Below are 24279 nucleotides of genomic sequence, written 5' to 3' on the forward strand. Positions count from 1 at the left end.
CCAAACAATTTCACACACATGGACACACACCAGACACCTGCAGTACCTTTGGGTCAACGTAAGTTTGCGTGTTGTGCGGCTAACTTGATACTGGTAGAATCGTGGAACCAGTTCTCTACCCAGCTTGACGTAGGCTCCGCGATTGCTTCCCTCCTCGTAATAGTTGGATGCAGAGAAGATGGTGATCACCTGCAGGGGAGATAGTTATTTCAAGTATTGCAGGGGACGAAGAAGAAGCGGGCTTTAGCTACCTGTCCACCGTGACACAGCTCGTACCCCTCCTGTTTACACTCGTGGGATCTGATAATCAGCTGCAGGCCATATTGGAGCAGAAGTCTTTGCGTAACGTCAGGGCCAAAGTAGCAGCCGCCTCCTCTGAATGTGTTTGGGCTGCAGCCTTCTTGGGTTTTGGGGTCACTCCACAATATATCCACAATCTACAGGAGGCAGTAGGAGACTTGTAGGAGAGCTACATAAACAAGCACGCACGCTAAGCATTTTACCCTCTTCTTACTTGTTTCCATTCCCGCTCCTTCTGTGGAGACAGAGGAGGAGGAATGGAGGACACAGAGTCGACGAAAGGCACTTGGAGGATGTTAACGTTGTACGGCATGCTGGGAGAAGACAGGCATGACCGAGGAGAGAAGCCTGAGGGAGTTCGTGGAGAGCAGAGGGAGGAAGATGATGAAGAAGATGAGGATGATGAGGAAGAGGTGGAAGCAGCGCTATCTTGCCGGCTCAGACCACATCGCCTTTTTCTACAGTAAAGCACACAAACAAAATTCTCTTAGATTAGAAGGCGTTTTTGACAGAAGCCACATGTGGATCATTGACTGGCCTCTGACTGGGGGTCCTCTGGTTCTTGCAGTTGCTGCGACCACTGCTGGCGTGAGAACTGTCTGCGGATCTCATTCTTTTCAGCTCTTTGTAAGAATGACCGATGCCCAGCTGCTCCAAAGTGTGTCTGGGAAACCTTAAGGCAGATTTAATCTGGAAGAGAAAATGTTGTGATTGTGATTCCCAGAGTCTCGCATAATAGATACTGTAGACTCCTCCTCTCCATATTTAAAACTAGTGTTGCAAAAACATTTGCATTTTCAAAATTTCCATCCCATTTAAAAGCAAAATAAGGGGATGCAATTCGAAGGGAGATCACTGGGAATATGTTAATATGATCGGTTTTCAATTAATGTCAGTTTACTACAGTTTTGGATGATTTACACAAAATTTCAAGCTAACTCCCGTGTCCAGTTTCTAAAATACCTAAGCTAAAGTTCCAATTCTAAATTAAATCTAATAAGAAATATCTGCCTTTCTCATTCTTTTCTGATCAATCTTATAATTAGGGTTGGTTAAGACAAGAAAATTGCTCAAAAGCAAGTAATGTAAACAATTTCCCGAGCAAAAACTTAGTATTTGTGTTCCACTTAGTCGAAATGAGATGAGCTCATGAATGGCTCATGAATTTACACTCGAGGTAGTGGGGACTGTAACTATAGTAAATTAAATACTCACTTAAACTGAAAGTAACTGGTAGAAATGAACACAATCTGTTACCCTAGACTGCACCAATAACTATAACTACTAGAAGTGACTGAATTATAATCATGTAGCTACTTCTTCTACTGCCTGACCTTGTGCCTATCAATGGCGCTGAGGAAGTCCAGGTCTGTCTGGTCTGATATGCCCCCATGAACAATAAGGACTTTCCCGTCTATCACTGTGGCGACAGGCAGAAGGCTGAAGACATCCTGAAAGAGCTGCAGGATCTCACGCCCATTACTCTGTACATAAGAAACATTAACATGTTTAATTCTAGAGCTCTGGCCAACTAGTTTACATTATTTTACCATACCTTGTACTTCTGCATGACTTCTTTTGTAAAGCCATACCTGGAAATAAAAGAAAAAACAAGAACTAGTTTTGTTGTTTGTGATTAGTTTTTATCAAAGATGTTTTTTGTTCACCTGAGGTTCATGATGTGGTCCTCATGGTTTCCTCGGTTCAGATGCATATAGTCGGGGTAGAGTAAAAGGTATGCAAACAGGAGGATGACCACTTCAATGGACTTTTTCCCACGGTCCACAAAGTCTCCATTAAACACATATGGTGTCTCAGCAGAAGGGAGGCCGTTCTGTGCAGTACAGAGTCAAATCAGCACATTGCTCTTATCTATAATGACTTGTTCACCTTATCATTACCTTATAAAATATAAGAAGTAAGTCATCAAGTCGCCCATGAAGATCACCTGCACGAAACAGAATTAACACAGAGCAAACATGACTTCTTACAGGACAGGATAGTGAATCCTCCAACTGAATGGTGTGCGAGGTTCTTTTCAAGCATCCTTTAGAATAACAAGATCTGAATCAGCAGGAGGAGGCAGGTGTGGAGGAGGACTCAAGTGTTGCATCAATATGCAAATCAACATGTCCTTTCTTGGAAAGCTGTAATCAAGATTTATTTAAAACACTTTAGCGGACGTCAGCCATCATTTAATCAGCAGTTATTGGTGTTTTCAGTGTCCGATGTGCAAGTGAGCAAGCAGTAATCACCTACCACATACTGTAATCTCCTTTGTGTAGGACGTGGACAGGTGGATAATGTTAGGCATCTGTTGGAGTAGCTTCTTGGTCTCGTAGAGCAGCTGCAGCACATATCTGGCATGTAAAGTCTGCGCAAGAGCAAGAGCAAGAAGATCCTACTTAAAAATCCACAGTTGATGAGCAATGTCACTCTGATATTGTACCTGCTGCTCTTTAAAGGCATTAAGAAGAGAATTTGTGTCTGACACCGAAAGGGGAAACGACAGTCGAGGTCCAGCATATGATTCCGGAATGCGGATGCAGTCATAGCAGGCCTCTCTGTCCAACCAGGGGTCGACCACAGGCTCTAACAGCTGGGAAATTAAATCTTGAAAACACAAGAACATGAATAAGAATATGGTGGGCCACAGGGTTATCACATGTGCTCATGCTCATTGTGTTGGTATTTAGCAGCAGCATATATAAACTGTACTAACTACAAACAGGAAGTGAAAATGTGGAGTTGGTGCACCTTTCTGGGTAGACTTTCTACAAGACGTTGGAGTGTGGTGGCAGAACAATTAAATGCTCTTCCATTGGAAGGAAAAATGTACGTAATTAACCTGTGTATCCACCTGTTAACTTTTTGTGTGTTTCATTTTTGTCTGGTTGTGTGCCAAGAGATTTTTCTAATATAAAATATGAGGCTTGGCTACATAAAGGTTGGCAAACACCGTTATAGAGGACCTCCTGGTTCACCCTCACTGTACTGTACTAGTACATCCCAAAGCTGTTTGATGGGGTTTAGGTTAGGGTTCTTAGGTTCTTCAATGCCAAACTCATCCAAGCATGTTTATGGACCTTGCTTTATACCAGGGGTGTCAAACTCGTGCCATGGAGGGCCGAGACACTGCGAGTTTTCTTTCCAGCCAGTCACTAAAGCAGGTGATTTTAATGATCAACACCTTCAGTTTGAGGGAAGGAGCTCATCAATTAAATCACCTGCTGGAGAAACTGGTTGGAGAGAAAACCTGCAGCGTCTCGGCCCTCCAGGGCACGAGTTTGACACATGTGCTTTAGGGCACAGTCATGCTGGAGGTCTGAGAACAACATGTATTTTATTTGCTTTATTTAATTGTATTATTTTTAAATGTTTCATCATACATTATCTATGATAGTTCTCCTCACTAGGGTGGCGGGGTATGGTGGAGCCTATCCCAGCTGTCTTTGGGCGAGAGGCAGGGTACACCCTGGACTGGTCGCCAGCCAATCGCAGGGCACATATAGACAAACAACCATTCACACTCACATTCATACCTATGGACAATTTAGAGTCACTAATTAACCTAACATGCATGTTTCTGGAATGAGGGAGGAAGCTGAAGTACCACACACGGGGAGCAAATGCAAAACATAACTAGATGTCCAACAAAGACTTGAACCCCGATCTTCCAGATCTGACTGTGATGCCAACAGTCACCGTCCAGCTGTTGTAATTTTTTTTTATACACAATTCATATGCAGAGGACAATGTGTTTTTTTGGTGCAATATGCATCTCCATAAGTGGATGATTTGATATCTATTTGCTAGAACACTGTGGGCAAAACATGAGATTAAATCTGTGATATTCTTCCATGTTGTTGTTTTCCACATTTTAATCCAGACATTGCTAATGAAAACAGAGAGCTATTTAGATACAAAAATCCTAAGGACTACACTAGAAATGTGGCCATAGATGACTACATTGTATCAGTTTTTTATGATCCTGTGTATGTGCTATAAAGGTTCCAACTATAAGGTCCCCCAAGTGGGATACAAAATGAGAGATCTCTTAACATCCTTAGTACTTTTGTGTATTTGCATGTAAATGTTATTTAAATAAACTCTGTTGTGCCACACACAGATGGCGTGTGTCATAAATGTCAGCACGGGTCTTGCCTCTTCACATCACTTTATTTGACTCAAAAAAAAGACCATTTAGATGATGGGCCAACCTAAGGATTAGCTTTAAAAGGGAGCATGAGGCTTTTTAGCTGAATGAGTGGGTCAGTGTACACTTAAGCCACAGCTGCCTCAGTGCACACCACGGTCACATTAGTTGCTAGGCAACGGGAAGTACGCAAAAGGTTTTCCACATCAAAATAAGAGTGCTAATTAAAGTCGTGTTCATTTGATTGACTGAAAGATATACATTAAGAAAAATACATATATATAATGTCATAAAACCATTTTGATGGCTCATTATGGCTTTTTACACAGCAGCCGAACATATACTGTATACAGAGCAATACGAATAATGAAGCAGAGCTAGTTGATTTCCATGGATAATCTATGGTGAAGTGTCCTGTCTTCTCACCTGGTCCATTTCCATTAAGTTGAGTGAAGTTGTCTAGCATGAAGCTGAAGAAATTGGAGAGCTGAGGAAGAATGAGCAAACAAAAGCTACCACTGAGCTTTAAAAGACTTCGTTTTAGACACAGAAACTCTGGAGTCTCACCTGCAGCTGGTCCTGTTCCCTCGCATATTCAATGGATTGGAAGATGTTCCACGTGTACCTCCGCCTCATCTCCAGACGGGCCATGTAGCGGCGGTACCACCGTTGGATCAAAACAGCTGCCTTCATAGCTACAGAGGAAGCAGCTTCACACATCAACGTTGCAAAAGGGTTGCTTGTAAGACTCCACATCATTAAGTACAACCTTAGAAGCGCTAAATCAACTGCCTGTAAGTAGTGTTGCACATCCACATCATTGTATGTCTTTAGAGTGTGCATGTGTACAACTTTTCCTGCATCTTGTATTTAAAAAAAATGTCAGACTAGCCTAGATTGATGCCCACTGATCTTTAGAAATGACCATGGTCTTACTCAGTGCCGGACTGGGAGTTTTTGCATCTGTGTGAGGAAAAACAAAAGTGTTAATTGATTAAAAACATATGTGCAAAGTGACAAACACAAAGCGACAAAGAGGGGGGGAGTGTTAACAAGACACAAGGGAGGACACGAGCAACAGCGGGACTGGAAAAAGGACGCAAATTAAAAAGCCTTCAACAGAAACAACAGTCATTAAAAAAGAAAGACGTGAACGATCAGAAGCATCTGTCAGGATTGTAGTAGTCTGTGTGCAACAAGGATGAGCTAAATCATCAGCTTATAAATACAATATATGTGCAACATGAAACAAAACATGGCTCATACTGAAGCTACGGATAACAATTGATTTGTTGAAAAATGTGACAAAAACTCTTTACTTGGATTCCTTACTTTATCTCGAAAAAGGGTTCAAAGTAGAGCTGCAACAATTAATCGATGAATTGATTATCCAATTAATCGACAACTATTTTAGTTTTCAATTAAACTTTTTTTTAAATTAAAAAATGTAAATATCCTCTGTTTTCAGCCTTTCACATGGGAGCATTTTTTAATTTCCTTAGTCAAGCATTATCTTTGTGTTTTAGGCAAGATACTAACACATACCAGCTTCGACTTTGGCAAACAGCGATCAACATTTTTGCCTCTTTTCTGATATGTTGCGGACCAAACCACTAACTGTTTGTGCTTGGTTCGTATTCACCGTATTTAGTCCGTATAAGGTCGAAATAACAAGCTGCGAATTAATCAACTGAGAAAATAATCATTAGTTGCAGCCCTAGTTCATAGGCGAATAGAAATTAGAGTGTGACTCCATAATTAGGAGTAACGTAAAGTCCCATTCAAGCTAACTGTGTCAATGCTCATTTTATCATGCTCAATAATACTTTTTTTTCTGCTACAAATTTGAGACATCAAAAGCAATAATATGGGTATAATGTCAAGGCACTGCCAAAAGTTCGTCATTGCACCCACTAAGCATGATCACACTAGTCACTAGGGGGCATATTTATTTGGTATCCAGCGATTGTCAGGATATGCTGTGATATTAACGGGCGCAGTGACGTGCGGTCATGGGAGGCAGGTGAGGCAGAGCCTGTCATGATGAAAAAAAACAAACATGATAATATAAAATATAAATGAATATGTCTCCATTGAACTATATTATGAATGTATTTTCTGTATGATTCCAATCATTTTTAACACATTCTCAAGTAAAACTCACTGAATTTGCACATTTCCTGATCAAATACAGGGCAGAAACCTAAGATGAGGCTGCCTCAAGCGTCTCTTCTCGGCTTCATGTGCAAGCCTTGCCTACCATCTGAGCGCACTCAATGAGTGCACCGAGTTGCACTGAGCCTGGCAGTTTATGTTTGTCAGCATGTGACCAATAATAAAATGTTGCAGAATCATTTATTATACACCAGGGGCCTCATGTACAAAAACTTTCGTGGATTTCCTACTGGGGGCCGCACGGTGGCCTAGTGGTTAGCATGTTGGCCACAGAGTCAGGAGATCGGGAAGATCTGGATTCAAATCTCTGTTGGACATGTCTGTGCGAAGTTTGCATGTGCGTGGGTTTTCTCCGGGTACTCCGGTTTCCTCCCACATTCAAAAAACATGCATGTTGGGTTAATTGGCGACTCTAAATTGTCCATAGGTATGAATGTGAGTGTGAATGGTTTGTCTATATGTGCCCTGCGATTGACTGGAGACCAGTCCAGGGTGAACCCCGCCTCTCGCCCGAAGTCAGCTGGGATAGGCTCCAGCAATACCTGCGACCCTAGTGAGGATAAGCGGCATAAAAGATGGATGGATGGATGGATTTCGTACGCTTAAAACTGAGAAAATGGCATACACACAAAAAAATCCTGACATATGAAACCGTGCGTAAGAATGAATCTAAGCACATTTCCTTTGTACATCCCACTCAACACGGAATTGAGTGCACATGTAGGAGTACCAGATTCCTCCTTCGGCACGCCCACATCTAAATTTGCATAAATATGCCCCGGAAGTGTGATTCTGTTGTCTTTTGGACAAAATGAATCGTTCAGGAAAGAAGAGGAATTTCACAGAGTCTGAATTGGAGACGCTCCTCAATGAGGTCGAGGCGCGTAAAAATGTGCTTTTTGGGTCATTGTTCTCTGTCATTAGTGCCAAACGCAAGAGACTGGAGTGGGAGAGCGTAGGTGACGTAGTTAATGCTGTGGGGTCGGAGCAGCAGAAAACCTACAGACATAAAAAAGATGTGGTCCGATACAAAGGTGGAAGTCAAGCGTAGGATGGCTGCCCACCACCAAAGTGTGGCCAAAACAGATGACGAGAAAGGAGAGGACCAGCTCACTCCATTTAAGCAGAAAGTGGCTGCCATTACGGGGCGGTAGCATCATGAGTCGGTTATTCTGACTAATATATAATTTGTTCATGTTCATTTAACGGTTCATACTACTTACATCTTACAAACATGTCATGATATTAAAATAAGATATCCAAGAATCTGAGGTTTAATTTATGTAAATTTGATTTCTCCAAAGACAATGAGACAGAAGAGGACATGCCTTGCAGCAGTGTCTCGGATCCAGGGGATTCCAGTGTGACTGGTACCTCCGGTATCAGACGCTCCAGTGCGTAGAAGCATGCGTTCACCAGCCTTGAAATTGGCGTGGAGCAGTGCACATTTTCACGGTCATTTCACTCTTGATACATCTGAACGTATGCGTGGAAAAATACGTACGCCACCTTTTTGTGCATACGCATCCTTTGTACATGAGGCCCCAGGACTTTCAATAGCTTGTGTAATGTCTTTAATGTAAGTGTGGCATAATTATTCTTGCTAATCGGACAATAAAATACAGAGAAATGTTAATATGGGAGGGTGGAAGTGGGGTTGTGAGCTGGGAGGTGGTTCTCACTGTCATCCTTTCACAGAGAGGAAAAGCCAGCAGCACTAGCTGGAGAGCAGCAAGTCAAATGCGTGAAAGATATTGTTATGCTCTGCTGAATGAACCTGACTGCCAAAATGAGGGTTATATACCCAAGGTCACCAGAAGGTGGTCAGACTTTTACAACAAAGTATCAGAACTTTTCCTGGAGAAGGATATGGCGCAAAAGTTACAAAAGTTAAGGCCAAAGAAGTATTTCAAAACAAAATTATTCTCTTATTTTTCTTGTTATCCTCTTAATGAGCACCCTGTATTAACACAAAAAACCCCAAAGGAGTCAGTGCCTCACTAGCCATGAACCTCACCGCACGTCACTAAATGGGCGCTATACAGTATTCTCTGGCATACGGTTTCTGAGCCACCTAGTTTGGAGTTGCTCCTATTAGCAATGCAACACCAATTAAACTGATTAGGCTGTTTTTTTTTTCTCGCACCGAAACATGTTACAACCTTGCAGCTAAAACAGACGGCAACAAAACCCGTGTACCTCTCTCAACTCTTGGCATTTGTGTCTCTATGGCAACAGAGGCGCCGCATCCCATGATGACCAGCAAGCAGGCCCAGACGTGACTTGAATGGAAAAAGCAGATCACATCTGATGTGTGGCACAAGACATCTATGGTGAGACCAGCACACTCGTCACAGCACTGAAAGAGCAAGAGATCACTGAAGATAGAGTGAGAAATATACACTTATGAATTTAAAAAGAAACAACCGCAACGTATCCCATTTGACGTCTTTATTTTCCTATTAATTTTAATGGACAAGTGGATGAAAGCATGCACAAGATTGCAAATTTGCTTCACCTAGTGAGGATTTTGGAACAACTATAAGCACATTCAAGAGTGGGAAACCCTCACATTTGCTTGACACTGGCAAATATGTTAATTTAACAATATGTTTATCACTGTGGTTGTATTGTGCAATGGTGTGTAACGCTGAGAGCCCGTTTCCAATATTTTGCTCCTTATTCAGCCACATAAAAGCACTAATACTTCTCAGTAGGGCCAAACCAACAACACTTAAAGTGACAATAATTAATCTGTGATAGTTTCAATGAAAACTTTGCAAAATAATTTCCATACAGCTTTTTGTATTATCCAATTCATTGACAACTATTTTGGTATACGATTAATGTTTTTTTTATTTTTAAATGTAAATATCCTCTGATTTCAGTCTTTCACATGTTTTTATTTAGTCTTCCATGAAAGCAGACGTATCATCTTTGTGTTTGAGGCAAAACAAGATCCTCACACATATCAGCTTTGACTTTGGAAAACAGTCATCAACATTTTTGCCTTATTTGTGATATGAAACCACTAAGTGTTTGTGTTTGGTTCATATTGATTTGGTCCACCTGGGGCCTGACTGATTACTCGATTAATCAAAACAACAAGCTTCAGATTAATTGACTCAGAAAACAATCGTTATTTGCAGCCCTAATTGGAAAATTAATTCATTCATTCTCTATGCCGTTTGTCCTTACAAGGGTTGCAGGGTTACGCTGGAGCCTATCCCAGCTGACAATGGACTATTTTTGGGAAGTCACATGTTAGTCATGTGTAATATACGGCATCCGTTGATCTATTTTACGGCAGCAATATACGTCAACCTCCCCGCCCACACACACACAAACAAATGTTTGAAAAAAAGATTTGCAAAATTACAACATAATCAATCATTTTTTTTCTTACATCATATCTATGATGCAAGTGGATAATGGTTCCTGGTTCCATTTTACATTTTTTTCACCACTGAAAAAATACAGAAAAAGCATTTGCTAGGAAGATATGTTTGGATGGATGGTATTTATATTATTTATTAGAAACAAAAAAACTCTAGCTGAATCCTGTACATTAATCCATCATTGCACTCAGCTTTTGGTTGTTTACAATCAAATATAACTGCATTTTATGTGTTTTATTGTGTTTATTTAAGTTTGTTTTACTTAATCGGATGTGACGTTTACATCTGCGCTACGTGCATTGTGCAACTTTTTACGGAGCTCTGTCTTGGTGGAGGTCATAAGATGATAGAAACATCCGCATGCTTACGAACTCTTTTAACAATAATCACCGCCAAAGGAGGAAGTGACGTAGGTCTCGCGCATGCGTAGAACCAATTGCGTTTCCGGGACGGATTGCGCAGTGACAGTACACCCTGGACTGGTCACCAGCCAATCGCATAGCACATATAGACAAACAACCATTCACACGAGGGGTGTAATGATTCAATCACTACATTGATGCATCGATTTACAGTACTTGTATATTCCTGTGATTCAACTATATCGATCTGGGTTCTCAAGTTTCCATTCAGGACGACATATGTATCGCTCTAACATCATTTAAAAGGTAAACAATTGATTGAATGCATACAGGAAATGAAGCATTGGATTTAAGCACGGCAGGCTTTATATGGATTTGTTTTTATTAGCACTTTTAATGATAAAGACGTTAAACGTTAAACGCATGTGGTGGTCATGGGAGTTGTAGTTGACCTGTGAAATACTGTTGATTCGCTTCTTCTTCTTTTTGGTTAGTTCATTCACTTTATTCAGTATTCATATTTAACTCATTTGGCCTTATTTTAAACTCCTTTTAAGTGACATTCATGGGAACAATATGCAAAGTAAGGACGTTTTGTACACCTCTGGACGCTACGGTCCAGTAGCAGTGACGCTTAGTGACGTCATCATCCAGCGCGGCATGTCCAGGTAAAAAAAATGTTACATATACAATTTTAGCAATGCAAAAATCTAACACTGTGCGTGCGCGCTCGATTGGAGAGTCCATGGGGATGTCCTTAAAAATGCTATTTTTTCATATGATATCGGGTGTATTTTCATTGGTGTACAGAAAAGTTAAGTCCAACTTTAAGCCTTTCAAACTCATGGATCAGAGCTTCAGGACAAGATAAAAGGTATGTAGGATGAAAATTCACTTTCGTATAGTATCTAAATCAAGCTACCATACCACATTGATTTGTTGAGGAATTTGCATAATGTCCCTCACTCTGTGCAAAGTGCAGGTTTGGATTGCACTATTTAAAGTAAATAATTAATCATGGCATGCTATACCACCCTATGTTCATCCTGGTGTTGTATTGCATTTTTAACTCATTTTTCATACTCATTGAGAATTTATTCTTAATATGTCAGCATTATAAACAATTTATACCTGATTCCCTTACAAAAAACAACGGGAATCAAGGAAACTTCACCTGCACTGTCCAGTATCCAAGTATTTATTTTACAGTCACACAGGTTGAATTTTTGCCTTAAAAGTTACTGAATTGTTTCGGATCGTGTCGTTCTAAATAAACCAATATTGTCCTTGAATCGTATCAGCAACCATGAATCATGATACAAATCGAACTGTTATTAAAATAAATTGTTACACCCTGAATTCACACTCACATTCAAACCTGTGGAAAATTTACAGTCTCAAATTAACCTAACATCCAACTAATTGGAAAACATCAGTCTGAAATCTTGAATTAACAACATCATTGACAGCGCTCTCATTTAAAAACAGAGAACACCTTTTTGGGGAAGAATATTTATTTTTACAGTTCTTTAATTCCTATCCTATTACTATTACTTCCATTTTTCTCTGGTAGTTTATTTTATTAATATTCAATCAATCTTTATTTACATAGCCCCTTATATCAGCTGTCACTGAACCAAAGTGCTGGACAACAGTGCAAGATAAACAGCATAAAAACACAAGAAGAATATAATCAAACAACAGATAAAATGTAAGTATAAATAAAATAGAAAGAAATAAAAGTGTCATGATGCTCTTATGTGCCAAATGCAGTTCGGAACAAATGAGACTTAAGTTTTGCCTTAAACAAATGTAAGTCTGTGATGGTCCACAATTCAACAGGTAAGACGTTCCAAAGTCTGGGACCAGCTACAGAAAAGGACCGATCACTCCACTGTTTAAAATTGGACCGAGGGATCTCAAGCAGCTGTTCGTTGGCAGACTGAAGAGCTCTGCTGGGGGCGATGAATGTTTAAAAGCTCACATAAAGGAGACGGCGCAGCACCATGAATTGCCTTAAAATCAACTCTGAAATGGACTGGAAGCAAGTGCAGACGGTGCAGAACTGGAGTGATGTGGCTCTGTCTGAGTGTTATTACAAATATTAAGTATATAAGAATATTAGGTATAATTGTTGTGTATGAAATGTTCCATAAATAGCTATCCTTTTTCTTAATGGGTAAAAAAACAAAAATACTGATAATGCATGGCAAGGTCTCTCTGATAATCACCATAAATACAGTAAGTGTCTTCAGTTCAACACAATAAAACCAACAGGATGCAGGCCTGCTTCGTCACCATAACACTTAATTTGTCATAACCTGCAGGTGGGAACTCTCCTTTAAAGCCATGTCAATGTCTGCTAACGACTCCTATGAACAAGACCTTTTTAATGCAAGTGATAGCAATGCACTCATAGCAAAGTCGTCCACTTCCACATCAGAGAGGAGTCTTCCAAGCCATGCGGAATAAATACAAGCAATAAACACATTGCTTCTACGGGACAATACAAACACGCGCGCACGCACGCAGGTTGAAGGAAAGTGATGCTCCTACCTGCACAAAGCAAGTCACATATCATATATGGAACATAAGATATATGTGCTCGCATCCAACTTTGGAGCGGTTGTCGTTTGGATGCCCTGTCATTACTGTCGTGGTGTTTTTATTTGATGCTGCTTGCAGGCTGACAGGAAGAAGATGATAGGAGGAGATGACGGCGTCAAGGAGGCGGAGGCATCATCAGGTGGGATTGCAAGACCCTCGTCAGTATTCCTCTTCTATTGCTATTTGACTTCTATTCGCGTACTGTATCTGGAAAACAAATGTTGAGGATAGAAGTCGGTTTTGTGAGATTTGTGGGAGTTTTCCTGAATGAAAACAGCGATCAACTTACCCACAAGATGGTGCTATTTTTCTTCCTTTTCGATATCCTTGACTTGCCTTCTTATCGAAAATTGTACAAAAGAGTATTCATGTAGAATTATAGTTTTTGTAGAGCTCTTTTTGAGTAAGTACTATGTTTCATTCTTACTTCCTGTTCCGGTCGAGTCATGGCGCTTTCTGCCCCCAGTTTTTTTATTCAGATACCGCGATACTAGGCATAGCTGCCACGGGACTTTTTTTCATTGGCCTATTCTTCCTGAATTCCACCTGCTAACAAACTAATTAGCCCTAGGATTTATACAGTGTAACGAGCCAAGGCATATTGGAAGCAAAAGGCAGAGAAAAATCACCTCAGGTGGTAAGAGAAATGTATAATGTATGTAGGCTACGTAAAAAGTGGTTCGTGACTCACCAGTGGTTCACCAGTGGTTCCCGCTAGTGGTTCCCAAACTTTTTACAGTTGCGTACCCCTTCAGACATTTGATCTGAAGTCATGAACCCCCTACTCCTGCACACTTAAAAAACATAAACCTTTTTCTCGGAATTAACTTGAAATATTGATCTAATTAATTGGTTAATTAATCAATTTTAGAATACTTCAAATACTTCAAAAATGTGTATTTTGCATGGTCATATTTTGATAAAGTTTCACATGAACACTGATAATTGGATACGTTATTCTCCTACATACTGTATCTTTTATTCCAGTTTGATGTTAGCATGTTGGCAAAACAGCATAACCTCATAGGAGAGATTAAAAAAAAGTGACGAAAAACACCTTAATTAAGTTTAACTACAACTTGGTTATTTGTTTGATCATTTAAATTGGCCATCACTTTATAAAAATAAAATAACTTTAATATTTTATCTCAGCCAGCGCCTACCACCTTTTATCTTGCAGTTAGGACTACTTGTTTCATTTATCACACAACATTCTTCCATCACACGTTCTGACACACTGACACGTAAGTGACCGAGTCCCAATGAGGCGCGAGTGTAATGAGTAGTAATTCAATAAAGATGAAGAAACATTTACGCTTTAGATCTCGCTCTGTGAAACAGGGCGAGATCCACCCAGGCGGCATCGCGCCACGCGCGATTCATGGATGCGTAGAGCTCCTCTATGCTCTCAATTTGCCGTGGAAGCTGACGGCACTGACGGCTTGTGACAGCTTTGGGGCGGGGCGGACTTCCCAGCAGCACCCGCTGCTGCTCAGTGAGAACAGAAACTGGAGATCAATACGTGCTTTCACTTTTAAGTCCCCAACTACCAGAAAACTCTCCAATAGCAGAAAAAGCAGCTAGATTTGTTGCTAGTCGCTTTTGAGAAAAAATGTCACCGAAAGGGTTTGGAATGTCACCAGATTTAGCGACACAGTCACCAAGTTGGCAACACGGCCCGATTCTCCTTGCACTGTGAGGCGTTTGGGCGGACTCGTAATTGTGAGTTTCCGGCACCAATTGTTCATTTTATTCATGTACCCCCTATGAAAATTGGTGTCCCCCTGTGGGTAGGCGTAGCCCACTTTGGGAACATAGGCCCTGCTTGTCAAAGACTAGCCTTTTAACAATTGTATACTTTGTCAAAACTTAATTTTGATTAATTTAAACACTAAAATCTGGAACAAATTCCTTAGCTTTCATGATTGTAATACAGAACTTCGTTAGGATATTTAATCACCGGACACTGAATTAGCTATACAGGTAAGGAGATCCAATAGAAGAGTTGGAGCAAAAATTATAAAAAAATAAAATTGCTTAACTGAATTGGATCTCAGTTTGATCCAGCTACCAATGATTTCACATAGTTACCATTTTTGTTAATCAAATATTTAAGCGCGAGTCTTACCTATAGAAGGCTTGCACTTTTTTTTCCCCCCCTAGTTACATTTCAGCAGGTAACTTCAGAAATCAAGCAAAGTCAAATCGGTATAGACTTCATACTTTTATTGCAAGTTGGCTCAACTTCACATTCAGAAGGTCTTAAAATGTGCTTGGTCAAAAGCTGGGAATTGTATGCAAAACCTCAAAAATGCCTCGTTAGTTAAAATATACTCTTTCATATTAAAAATTGTATTTTTTGCACTCCAGATCCAACACTTCATGCGGCAGCTTGGGTGTGAATCCTACGTTGCATCAGAGAGACGGCAGCATTTATCTCCCGCAGGGTGATCACTTTTCGTCGGTTTCTTCTTGAGAGTCTTGAGGCCTCCAAGCTCACCAGTCTGAGCAGAACTGGTCTGGGAAAACTGTTGCCACAGACCAGGAAGTCTAGACCACCCCTCCCAAACGGACTGACCTAAATATCAATGTAATACTGTTAAAAGACCACCTGTTTATTTCCCCTGGTGCATTTTTGCATCCCTCACCTCTTTATGAGCTTTGTAGAGGAGTGTGGAGCGAGCATGATACCTCTTCTTCTTCCATGCTGCTGGAACAGGAGCCTTCATTGTTCTGGGTCAGTCGTAGCCACAGTAGAACTGGAGATGTTTCCTGATGCAGAGAGCTTCAGTGAAAGTGCAAGTATGTCAGACAGAGACTGTGGAAAAAAGGTGTTTTAATGAGCCTAAACTGAAAACAGCTTTTCCTAATGAGGCTTAATTACACTCACACACCCAGCTTTGACTGCCTAGCAGCCAGTGTAGCTTGCAGCAGCATGCACAAGCTCCTAGATAGGGAAAAGTATTCCAATCAAAGTATATACTCAAGCTTATTAGAACTGTTCATTAGCTAACAGCATTACATGATCTGCTGCATATAAATATACTTTGTGGAGGGGAGGGGCAGTGGCGGAGCCAGAAATGTTTCATTTGGGTGGTGAAGGTGAGACTGTTACTCACATAGGGGTGGCAATAAGTTGATACCTAAAACATCTAGATCAGGGGTGTCAAACTCGTGCCATGGAAGGCCGAGACACTGCAGGTTTTTTTTCCAGCCAGTCACTAAAGCAGGTGATTTTAATGATCAACACCTTCAGTTTGAGGGAAGGAGCTCATCAATTAAATCACCTGCTGGAGAAACTGGTTGGAGAGAAAACCTGCAGCGTCTCGGCCTTCCAGGGCACGAGTTTGACACATGTGGTCTGGATGGCCACTGGGGTTGCCGGAGAGTGACCAAGGGTGCCCACGGCCACCATTGGCTACCACATAGCTCCACCAGTGGGGAGGGGGCCATAAAAAGGCTCTACATTTACATCTATATAAAAATGCAGATCCTTATTAGTGTAAATATATATATATTTCCAATTTATATTGCGATTATCCCTAATTACCCAGTTAAGAATGCTGAAATCTTAATGGCAAAATTTATACATTTCATTAGTAGCCAATGAAAAGCATGCGTATTTGATAAGGAAGATGAGGAAAAGTTACTTTTGTTGATTTCCGGATGAATCCAAATTTGGAGATGCAAGCTTGTACTTGTAGGAGATTGATCTTTATGAGGGTGTACCACGTTTGGGTGGTTTGGTCTTGGCTGCACAATTCAGCCCACCATTTATTACATTTGCTAACAGTCAGGTAGTGCAAACAATGACACATTTAAATCAATCACTTCCACATCTAAAGAACGTTTCAACAACATGTTGGATATATTGTGTTTTCCGATGATAACCACTTGGCAACATATTTCAATTGATTAGATTACATTTATATTTTAGTATTATAATAACCAGCAATTTCAGTTTAATCCCATTGAAAATGCACAGACACATACATACACACATACACATATACATACATACATACATACATACCACTGACCATGTATTATTTGTTTTGTAGCTTGCCCTGGTGGCGGAACAGCTGTAGGAGGGGCTTTGGCAGATAAGGATGGCATTAGGTTGGGCCGTGCGTGTCCTGTGGATTATTATAATCCAGACTTTGTATCGCTGCTGGTTTGGTTGCTCCTTCTATGGTGAGTCCTGTGTGGAGGCTGCAAGATGGCTCTCAACGTGCGTCCTGTACTTCCTGCCCTGCTTCTTCTGGCAGCTCACGGTAGGATTTCAGCCTTTTGAGTTGTGATACCGGAATTGATTCATACTGTGTGGACTTGTTTACATTGAAAATGAGCATCTTTTCTTCAACCTTTTGTCTGTGTTTATTTCATTGACTTTAATGTGTTTACACTGACAGATTGATGCACAGATTTTGTTTGCAGCAATGAGCAAATAATGCATACTAACTGCCATTTATTGTCATCTGTGCCTCACTGTGCGCCTGGACATTTGCTGTGGTCTTTGCCCATCTGTCTGAACAGTGATCCTCAGCCATGCTCAAGAGGTAAGAAGAAACATAATAAAGCAGCATAAAAATGGCATTTTATAGATAAAAATGTGACTTCACATTAGGTACCCCTGCACAGTGCAATCAGTATGATTATTGTTGTGGTCCTACTTTGTTGAACTGCAGTGTTTTATACTGAGAGATGTAGTTCTGCAGTCACAATAACAAGAATATTGTTAAAAAAGTACCTCTCTGACAGTGTCAGGCCAAATTGACCATTATCATCGTCTTATTAGCAGACTTTTTGATGCTTTTGTCTATTAAAACAATTTTGTGTTGACTTAAGATGGATGTATCTGAGGCGTGGACCAGCAAGTCTTGCAAATGCGACTGTGACGGAGGAGTGTCGCCGACGGAGTTCTCCTCCATCGGCTCCTCAGTGCGTGGAGTGGATTGTATGCCAGGTAAGAACCAACAAAGACCAAATTGTCGCCTCAGAGAAGACATCATTTCTCCATTTGCTATTGCTTTGTTTTGAGCCCAACAATGGCGAAATATCCACTTCCAAGATGATAATTAACAATTTTGGCTGAGGAATCAATGAACTAATGAACTGTCAAAATAAAGAATGTTCTTTCAAATCAGCTTTATACATCGTTTTGAAGAAAAGTTTCTCTGCGTCAGTCAAGGAGATGTCTATTTATACATGCACATGCATGAATGCAATAAACCCCAGATTTGACACTGCAGGGTGAAAGCGCTCCTATGGAGAGAAAATATGGACCTGTATGCAACAATTACATTTACATCCACACCGAGGCAGCACAATTGGCTTAATTTCTTAAGCAAAGGTTATCATGGACGCACATGATTTGAATCATTCATGTTAAAAGATTTCTGAGAGCAATCATCCACCATTTTTTGCCCATCATTGGGCTGGTAGCTGTAAATCTAGCAAAGGAATGTGAAATAATGGCAGATGGTGAACACAAAGAAATTGAGCAATGAGTGACAGTCATATCATGCCTTGTCAGAAACAAATGATTACCATCTCATGGGCTAAGCGAGGAATAAAGATGGCTGAAGGTCACTTGAAGTTCTTCAAATGCAACATATTTCTTTCTTGTCATACGCTTCCAAGTCACTGGCTTTGCTCTTATGTAAGTACTTAGCTCCACAGATTCCCCCAGAGCTGCTGCTCATTGCGTTGTAATACTGGGATTAGGCAGGATGTGACCCAGTGCCAGATCATCTTAAAGCAGTAGTAAACACAACTGCAGTGTGTTGCTCTCGCTAAGGAACACATGTCCTTCCTAGGGGGCATCCAAAGCAATCTTCTCAGACATTAGAAATGACACTCATCTCACGCATTTGAGTATTCATGTATTCCCCATTCACTGAGTGGGTTATTTTTTTTGATCATGGACCTGCGTGACCAGAGCTAAAGCTGCAGAGGGGAGAGCAGAGCCATCTGTCCACATGCAACACAACACTAATGGTCATGACTGAGCTCTCACATTGGAGAATTAAAAGTGCAGGCTTTTAGGATGACATGTTGGCTCACTGTGGGTGGAGGGGGACGACTCCACTGTGGCTTTTTTGTCATTAGGGGAGGGAAGGACCCACCCAATGCTGAAGTTGTGAATAGAAATATAGAGTGAGACTTGGACATTTTAACTTTTAAAGGAAATGTCATATGTATATGTTCCTCCTTAGTGTGGACTTGCGAGGTCCTCACGTCTGTTAGTTTGCACAGGGCAGGGGGTGTCCAAACATTTTCCACTGAGGGCCACGTACTGAAAAATAAAAGTATGCAAGGCCCACTTTGATATTTTTTAAAGCATATCAAGGAAAACTGCATTTCAGCTTTGTGATCTAGGTCAAAGAGCGTATTATTAGTATGAACTTCGCTCTTTGCTTTTTTTCCCCCCAATTTTTGGTGTTGTTCTTTTTCCATTTTCCAAATATTTCAACTTTCTTCATTAATCATTTTTAAAAATTTTCTTCTCGTAATTATGACTTTCCAAAATATTATAACTTTTGCCCCAACTGAATTTTCCAAAATCATTAAATTCTATTTTTAGAATGTGCTGTGGGCACCCAGCTCTGGGGTAACCATACTTTGATAACCAAAAACCAGGACACTCGGCCTGGCAATGTGTACTCAAAGATGCCTTATCATTTCAATACATTTAAAGTATGACTCCTCTGTATGGATAGAAAATCGTAAAAAATACTACAGTGGTGTGAAAACGTGTTTGCCCTCTTCCTGATTTGTGCGTGTTTGTTACACTTAAATGTTTCAGATCATCAAACAAATATAAATATTACTCAAGGACAACACAACTGAACACAAAAAGCGTTTTTTAAATGAAAGTTTTTATTATTAAGGGAAAAAAAATCCAAACCTACATGGCCCCATGTGGAAAAAGTGATTGCCTTTTAATAATAATTTTTTTCCAATAATCATTATGCATAATCATAATTTATGCATTTTAAAACATAATTTAACTGAGATTAATTGAGATCTATCACTCTGGAAATGGGTATAAAGCCATTTCTAAAGCTTTGGGACTCCAGCTAAACAAAGTGAGAGCCGTTATCCACAAATGGAACATGGAACAATGGTGAACCTTCTCAGGAGTGGCCGGCCAAACATAATGACCCTAAGAGCGCAGCGACGACTCATCCAACAGGTCAAAAAAGACCCCACAACAACATCCAAAGAACTGCAGGCCTCACTTGCCTCTGTTAAGGTCAGTTTTCATGACTCCACCATAAGATAGACACTGGCCAAAGACAGCCTGCATGGCAAAGTTCCAAGATGAAAAACACTGCTGAACAAAAAGAACATTAAGACTTGTTTCAATTTTGCCAGAAAACATCTTGATGATCCCCTAGACCTTTGGGGAAATACTCTGTTTTCTGATCAGACAAAAGTTTAACTTTTTGGAAGGTGTGTGTCCGATTACATCTGGTGTAAAGGTAACGGTGCATTTCAGAAAAAGAACACCATTCCAACAGTAAAATATGGTGGTGGTAGTTTGATGGTCTGGGGCTGTTTTGCTGCTTCAGGACGTGGAAGACTTGCTGTGATAAACGGAACCATGAATTCTGCTGTCTACCAAAAAATCCTGACGGCGAATTTGTTCATGACTTCAAGCTGAAACCAACTTGTGTTCTGCAGCAGGACAATGATCCAAAACACACACCTCTGAATGGCTGAAGAACAACAAAATGGAGACTTTGGAGTGGCCTAGTTAAAGACCTAATCTGAATCCTACTGAGATGCTGTTGCATGACCTTAAAAAGGAGCTGTAAGAGACTCATTGCACACTGTATATCATCTTATATCTCCTCTCTTGATGAATTGGAAGCGGGTTATCGTTTGCTTTATTCATGATTTTCGCAGTTTGAAAATGTTCCAAATTAGTGAATTTCAATGTTTGTGAATTTAGGAATGAATGTTTTTGTGTGTTCTCTATAAGCAGCACTATGGATCATCCTAACATTCAAGCCATTCAAGCCAAACACACCCTAGGATGGATCTTCAAGTGAAAAAAATGTGAAAAAAATAATTTTTCACACTTTTTCTGAGATAAATTTGTCTTTGTTCGACCTCGTTGCAGAGTGTCCGTACCACAAGCCTCTGGGCTTTGAAGCTGGATCAGTGAGTCCAGAGCAAATCACCTGCTCCAACCAGGATCAGTACAGTGGATGGTTTTCCTCTTGGCTCCCAAACAAGGCACGACTCAACAGTCAAGGCTTCGGGTAGGCAGAGGTTTTGTGTTCTTGCAGAAGAACACGATTTACACAATAACAATAAGTGAACCACTATTTTTTTTTTGCTATGTATATCATGTACTGTATATTATGAATAATTGATTGTCTTCGTGTTCCAGATGTGCATGGCTCTCCAAGTTCCAGGACAGCAGCCAATGGCTGCAGATTGACCTGAGGGAGGTGGTTGTGGTCTCAGGGATCCTCACTCAGGGCCGCTGTGATGCAGACGAGTGGGTCACCAAGTACAGCGTGCAGTATCGCACTGACGAAAAACTCAACTGGATCTACTACAAGGACCAGACTGGAAACAACAGGGTAAAGTTAAACAACAACTAGCAAGCATAGTGACGTCTTTGAGAAAAAGATAATAATGCTCTGATATGATTAACACTGTCAGAGGAGTACTCCATTAACTCAATTGGTATTGTGGAGTACAGTAATCCCTCGTTTATTACGGTTAATTGGGTCCAGACCCAACCATGATAAGTGAATTTCTGTGAAGTGGGATCCTTATTTATAAATTGAATATTTTTGTGGTTTAAGTATAGAAAATATGTGTTTTAACATTATTAGAGCCCTCTAGACGTCCATCCGTTTTCTGTACCGCTTGTACTCACTTGGGGCACGGGTATGCTGGAGCCTATCCCAGCTGTCTTCGGGCGAGAGGCGGGTTACACCTTGGACCGGGCACCAGCCAATCACAGAGCACATATGGACAATTTCGAATCTCCAGTAACCTTAATATGCATATTTTTGGAAAGAGAACCCACGCACCGGGAGAGCATACAAACACCACATAGAGACGTTCTAACGGAGATACAATCCGAACATGCTACCCACTAGGCCACTAGCCACCGTCACTCATTTAGTCATTTTTATGCTTGATAATGCTTAATTTGGGCCAAAAATATGTAAAATTTGATGAAACGTGTATGTTTTACTAATAACCATGAATTCAGGATGATTTATTAATGAATATATTTTGAAAAAGTGAAGCCGTGAAATTTGAAGCGCCATGTGGCGTACAACTGCACTTTGTTATGCATGTTTATGTTGGGGTTGGTCGGTGTAGTAGGCTACATTACATTATACATATACACTACTGGTCAAAAGTTTTAGAACACTCCAATTTCTACCTACAAAACCTACATTTGTACTGTAAGTGTTAAGATGGCCTGTCTCTCTTTTTAATTGTTAATTCCCTTTTTTCTTGCCATTTTTGTAGCAACAAATGACTTTCTACAGTACAATGCTGTTAAACTGATATAGTACCACAGTGTGTTCCGAACACTGTTTTTATGCAGACAGAGGAGGTAGTAAGTACTCTAGAACTTGGAACACCTGTAGGAATTATTTGCACGGGATTGATCAGCCTCAATTGCTGCAGAAGAGCTTTAAATTTTTGACCCATTTTGTGGTCCCTGACATAGGCCTGTTTGTATAATTACGTTATTTTTCAGTTTTGGGTAACCTTACCGGGCCGCACGGTGGTCGAGTGGTTAGCATGTTGGCCACACAGTCAGGAGATCGGGAAGGTTCGAATCTCTGTTGGGCATCTCTGTGTGGACTTTGCATGTTGTCCCTGTGTGTGGCTTTTCTCCGGGTACTTCTGTTTCCTCCCACATCCAAAAACATGCATGTTAGGTTAATTGGTGACTCTAATTGTCCATAGGTATGAATGTGAGTGTGAATGGTTGTTTGTCTATATGTGCCCTGCGATTGGCTGGTGACCAGTCCAGGGTGTACCCCACCTCTTGCCCGAAGTCAGCTTGGATAGGCTCCAGCATACCTGCGACCCTCATGAGGATAAGCGACATAGAAAAAGGATGGTAACCTCACCTTTTTTTTAACCTCTGACACTTCACCACTTAACCTTGTACCATTTCAAGCTATTCATTGGACTTGAACGACTTGAATTTCAATAAATAACTTGAAAAATGAGGGTGTTGTAAAACTTTTGACGGGTAGTGTATACATACTGTAAATATTATCCATTATAATTTTTCTCGGTTCTCCTTAGGTGTTCTACGGGAATTCCGACCGTTCGTCATCTGTACAGAACCTTTTGCGGCCACCCATCGTGGCGCGCTATATCCGCATCCTTCCTCTCGGATGGCACACACGCATTGCGCTGCGTCTGGAGCTGCTGCTCTGCATGAACAAATGTGCCTGAACCTCTCTCCCTGTTCTCTTCGAGGCCTTGACCTTTACCCTCCAACACAATCAGTGTGTGTGTGTCTTTGTCATTATTTGCACCCTTCCACCTGTGTAGCGTGAGCTGAGACTAAAATATTATATTACAAACCTTTGTTTTCACTGGGAAGGACGATTATGGTTGGAATGAATTTGATGTTTGATATGCAAAATGAGCTTGCATTATCTGCACTCTCCATTGTCTCACACTGGCTGCTTTCATTTTCTCATTAGTTCTCAATGGATTGTTACATTTGCACTGAAATGGCATAAATTCAAAGCAATAATTAGTTGTGGAGCAGGAGAGCGAACGTTGCTATGGAAGGCTGATCCAGAACGTGTGTTTCATGTTTGACAGCACACTGCTTCTTAACAAACACCGTGGGATTTCACTAAGCCCGATGCTTAAGCTGATGTCTTTAATATTGTCTTCTGTTTCAATAAAAATTCAATTCAACTTAAAAACTGGACATGCTTATGATAAAAAAAAACCTAACTGTTGCCATATTTGATCCTATTTGATCTTATTTGTTATTTCTTCTTGTTTGTTTAACCTTAATGTGCTCTATGGGTTTAATGTAGCATATTTTCCACCATTTGTTGTTGATAATTAAAGGCACAAAAGAATTTCCTCTACACATTTCTGCAATTTCACTTTGTTTCTATCTGATTTTATTCCCGTAGTACATGCTGTGTATTGTTTTGCCTCTCTGCTCATCGTTATGCCATCTTCTTTCACTATTAAAACAAGACTACCAATATATCATTTCTATAAAATGTGTTCTTTCTGCCGGCGGGACACA

The 24279-nt window shown here is 40.6% G+C and overlaps 2 protein-coding genes and 2 long non-coding RNA genes across 4 annotated transcripts in view; 3 read left to right on the forward strand and 1 right to left on the reverse strand.

Moving 5' to 3' along the window:
- Positions 1-1909, forward strand: part of LOC129178682 (uncharacterized) — a 3309-nt gene extending 1400 nt beyond the window's left edge. Inside the window, exons 2-3 of the long non-coding RNA XR_008569825.1 lie at positions 544-763; positions 869-1909. This is a non-coding gene — a long non-coding RNA (uncharacterized LOC129178682). The remainder of the gene's footprint in view (positions 1-543; positions 764-868) is intronic.
- Positions 1-13446, reverse strand: part of ppef1 (protein phosphatase, EF-hand calcium binding domain 1) — a 17040-nt gene extending 3594 nt beyond the window's left edge. The window contains exons 1-16 of the mRNA XM_054771134.1: positions 13288-13446; positions 12948-13205; positions 8831-8959; positions 5393-5419; positions 5024-5151; positions 4883-4943; positions 2750-2913; positions 2560-2674; positions 2202-2248; positions 1968-2134; positions 1856-1892; positions 1635-1784; positions 839-990; positions 515-758; positions 252-437; positions 47-189 (exon numbers count right to left, since the gene is read on the reverse strand). Coding sequence (XP_054627109.1) covers positions 47-189; positions 252-437; positions 515-758; positions 839-990; positions 1635-1784; positions 1856-1892; positions 1968-2134; positions 2202-2248; positions 2560-2674; positions 2750-2913; positions 4883-4943; positions 5024-5151; positions 5393-5419; positions 8831-8959; positions 12948-13002 — 1805 coding nt within the window. The 5' untranslated portion in view covers positions 13003-13205; positions 13288-13446. The remainder of the gene's footprint in view (positions 1-46; positions 190-251; positions 438-514; positions 759-838; positions 991-1634; positions 1785-1855; positions 1893-1967; positions 2135-2201; positions 2249-2559; positions 2675-2749; positions 2914-4882; positions 4944-5023; positions 5152-5392; positions 5420-8830; positions 8960-12947; positions 13206-13287) is intronic.
- Positions 13447-13552: 106 nt separating this feature from the next.
- On the forward strand, positions 13553-15883 carry LOC129178683 (uncharacterized). The gene is made up of 3 exons (XR_008569826.1): positions 13553-13635; positions 15369-15588; positions 15666-15883. It is a non-coding gene; the product is annotated as an uncharacterized LOC129178683 (long non-coding RNA).
- A 1246-nt stretch (positions 15884-17129) lies between these two features.
- On the forward strand, positions 17130-24237 carry rs1a (retinoschisin 1a). Its single transcript, XM_054771140.1, has 6 exons — positions 17130-17272; positions 17535-17557; positions 17847-17964; positions 21130-21271; positions 21403-21598; positions 23304-24237. Exons 1-6 carry the CDS (start codon positions 17218-17220, stop codon positions 23454-23456), a joined length of 687 nt encoding a protein of 228 aa, XP_054627115.1. The 5' UTR covers positions 17130-17217; the 3' UTR covers positions 23457-24237.
- The last annotated feature ends 42 nt before the right edge of the window (positions 24238-24279 follow it).

Source organism: Dunckerocampus dactyliophorus, chromosome 3 (assembly GCF_027744805.1).
Source record: "Dunckerocampus dactyliophorus isolate RoL2022-P2 chromosome 3, RoL_Ddac_1.1, whole genome shotgun sequence".
Taxonomy (NCBI): domain Eukaryota; kingdom Metazoa; phylum Chordata; class Actinopteri; order Syngnathiformes; family Syngnathidae; genus Dunckerocampus; species Dunckerocampus dactyliophorus.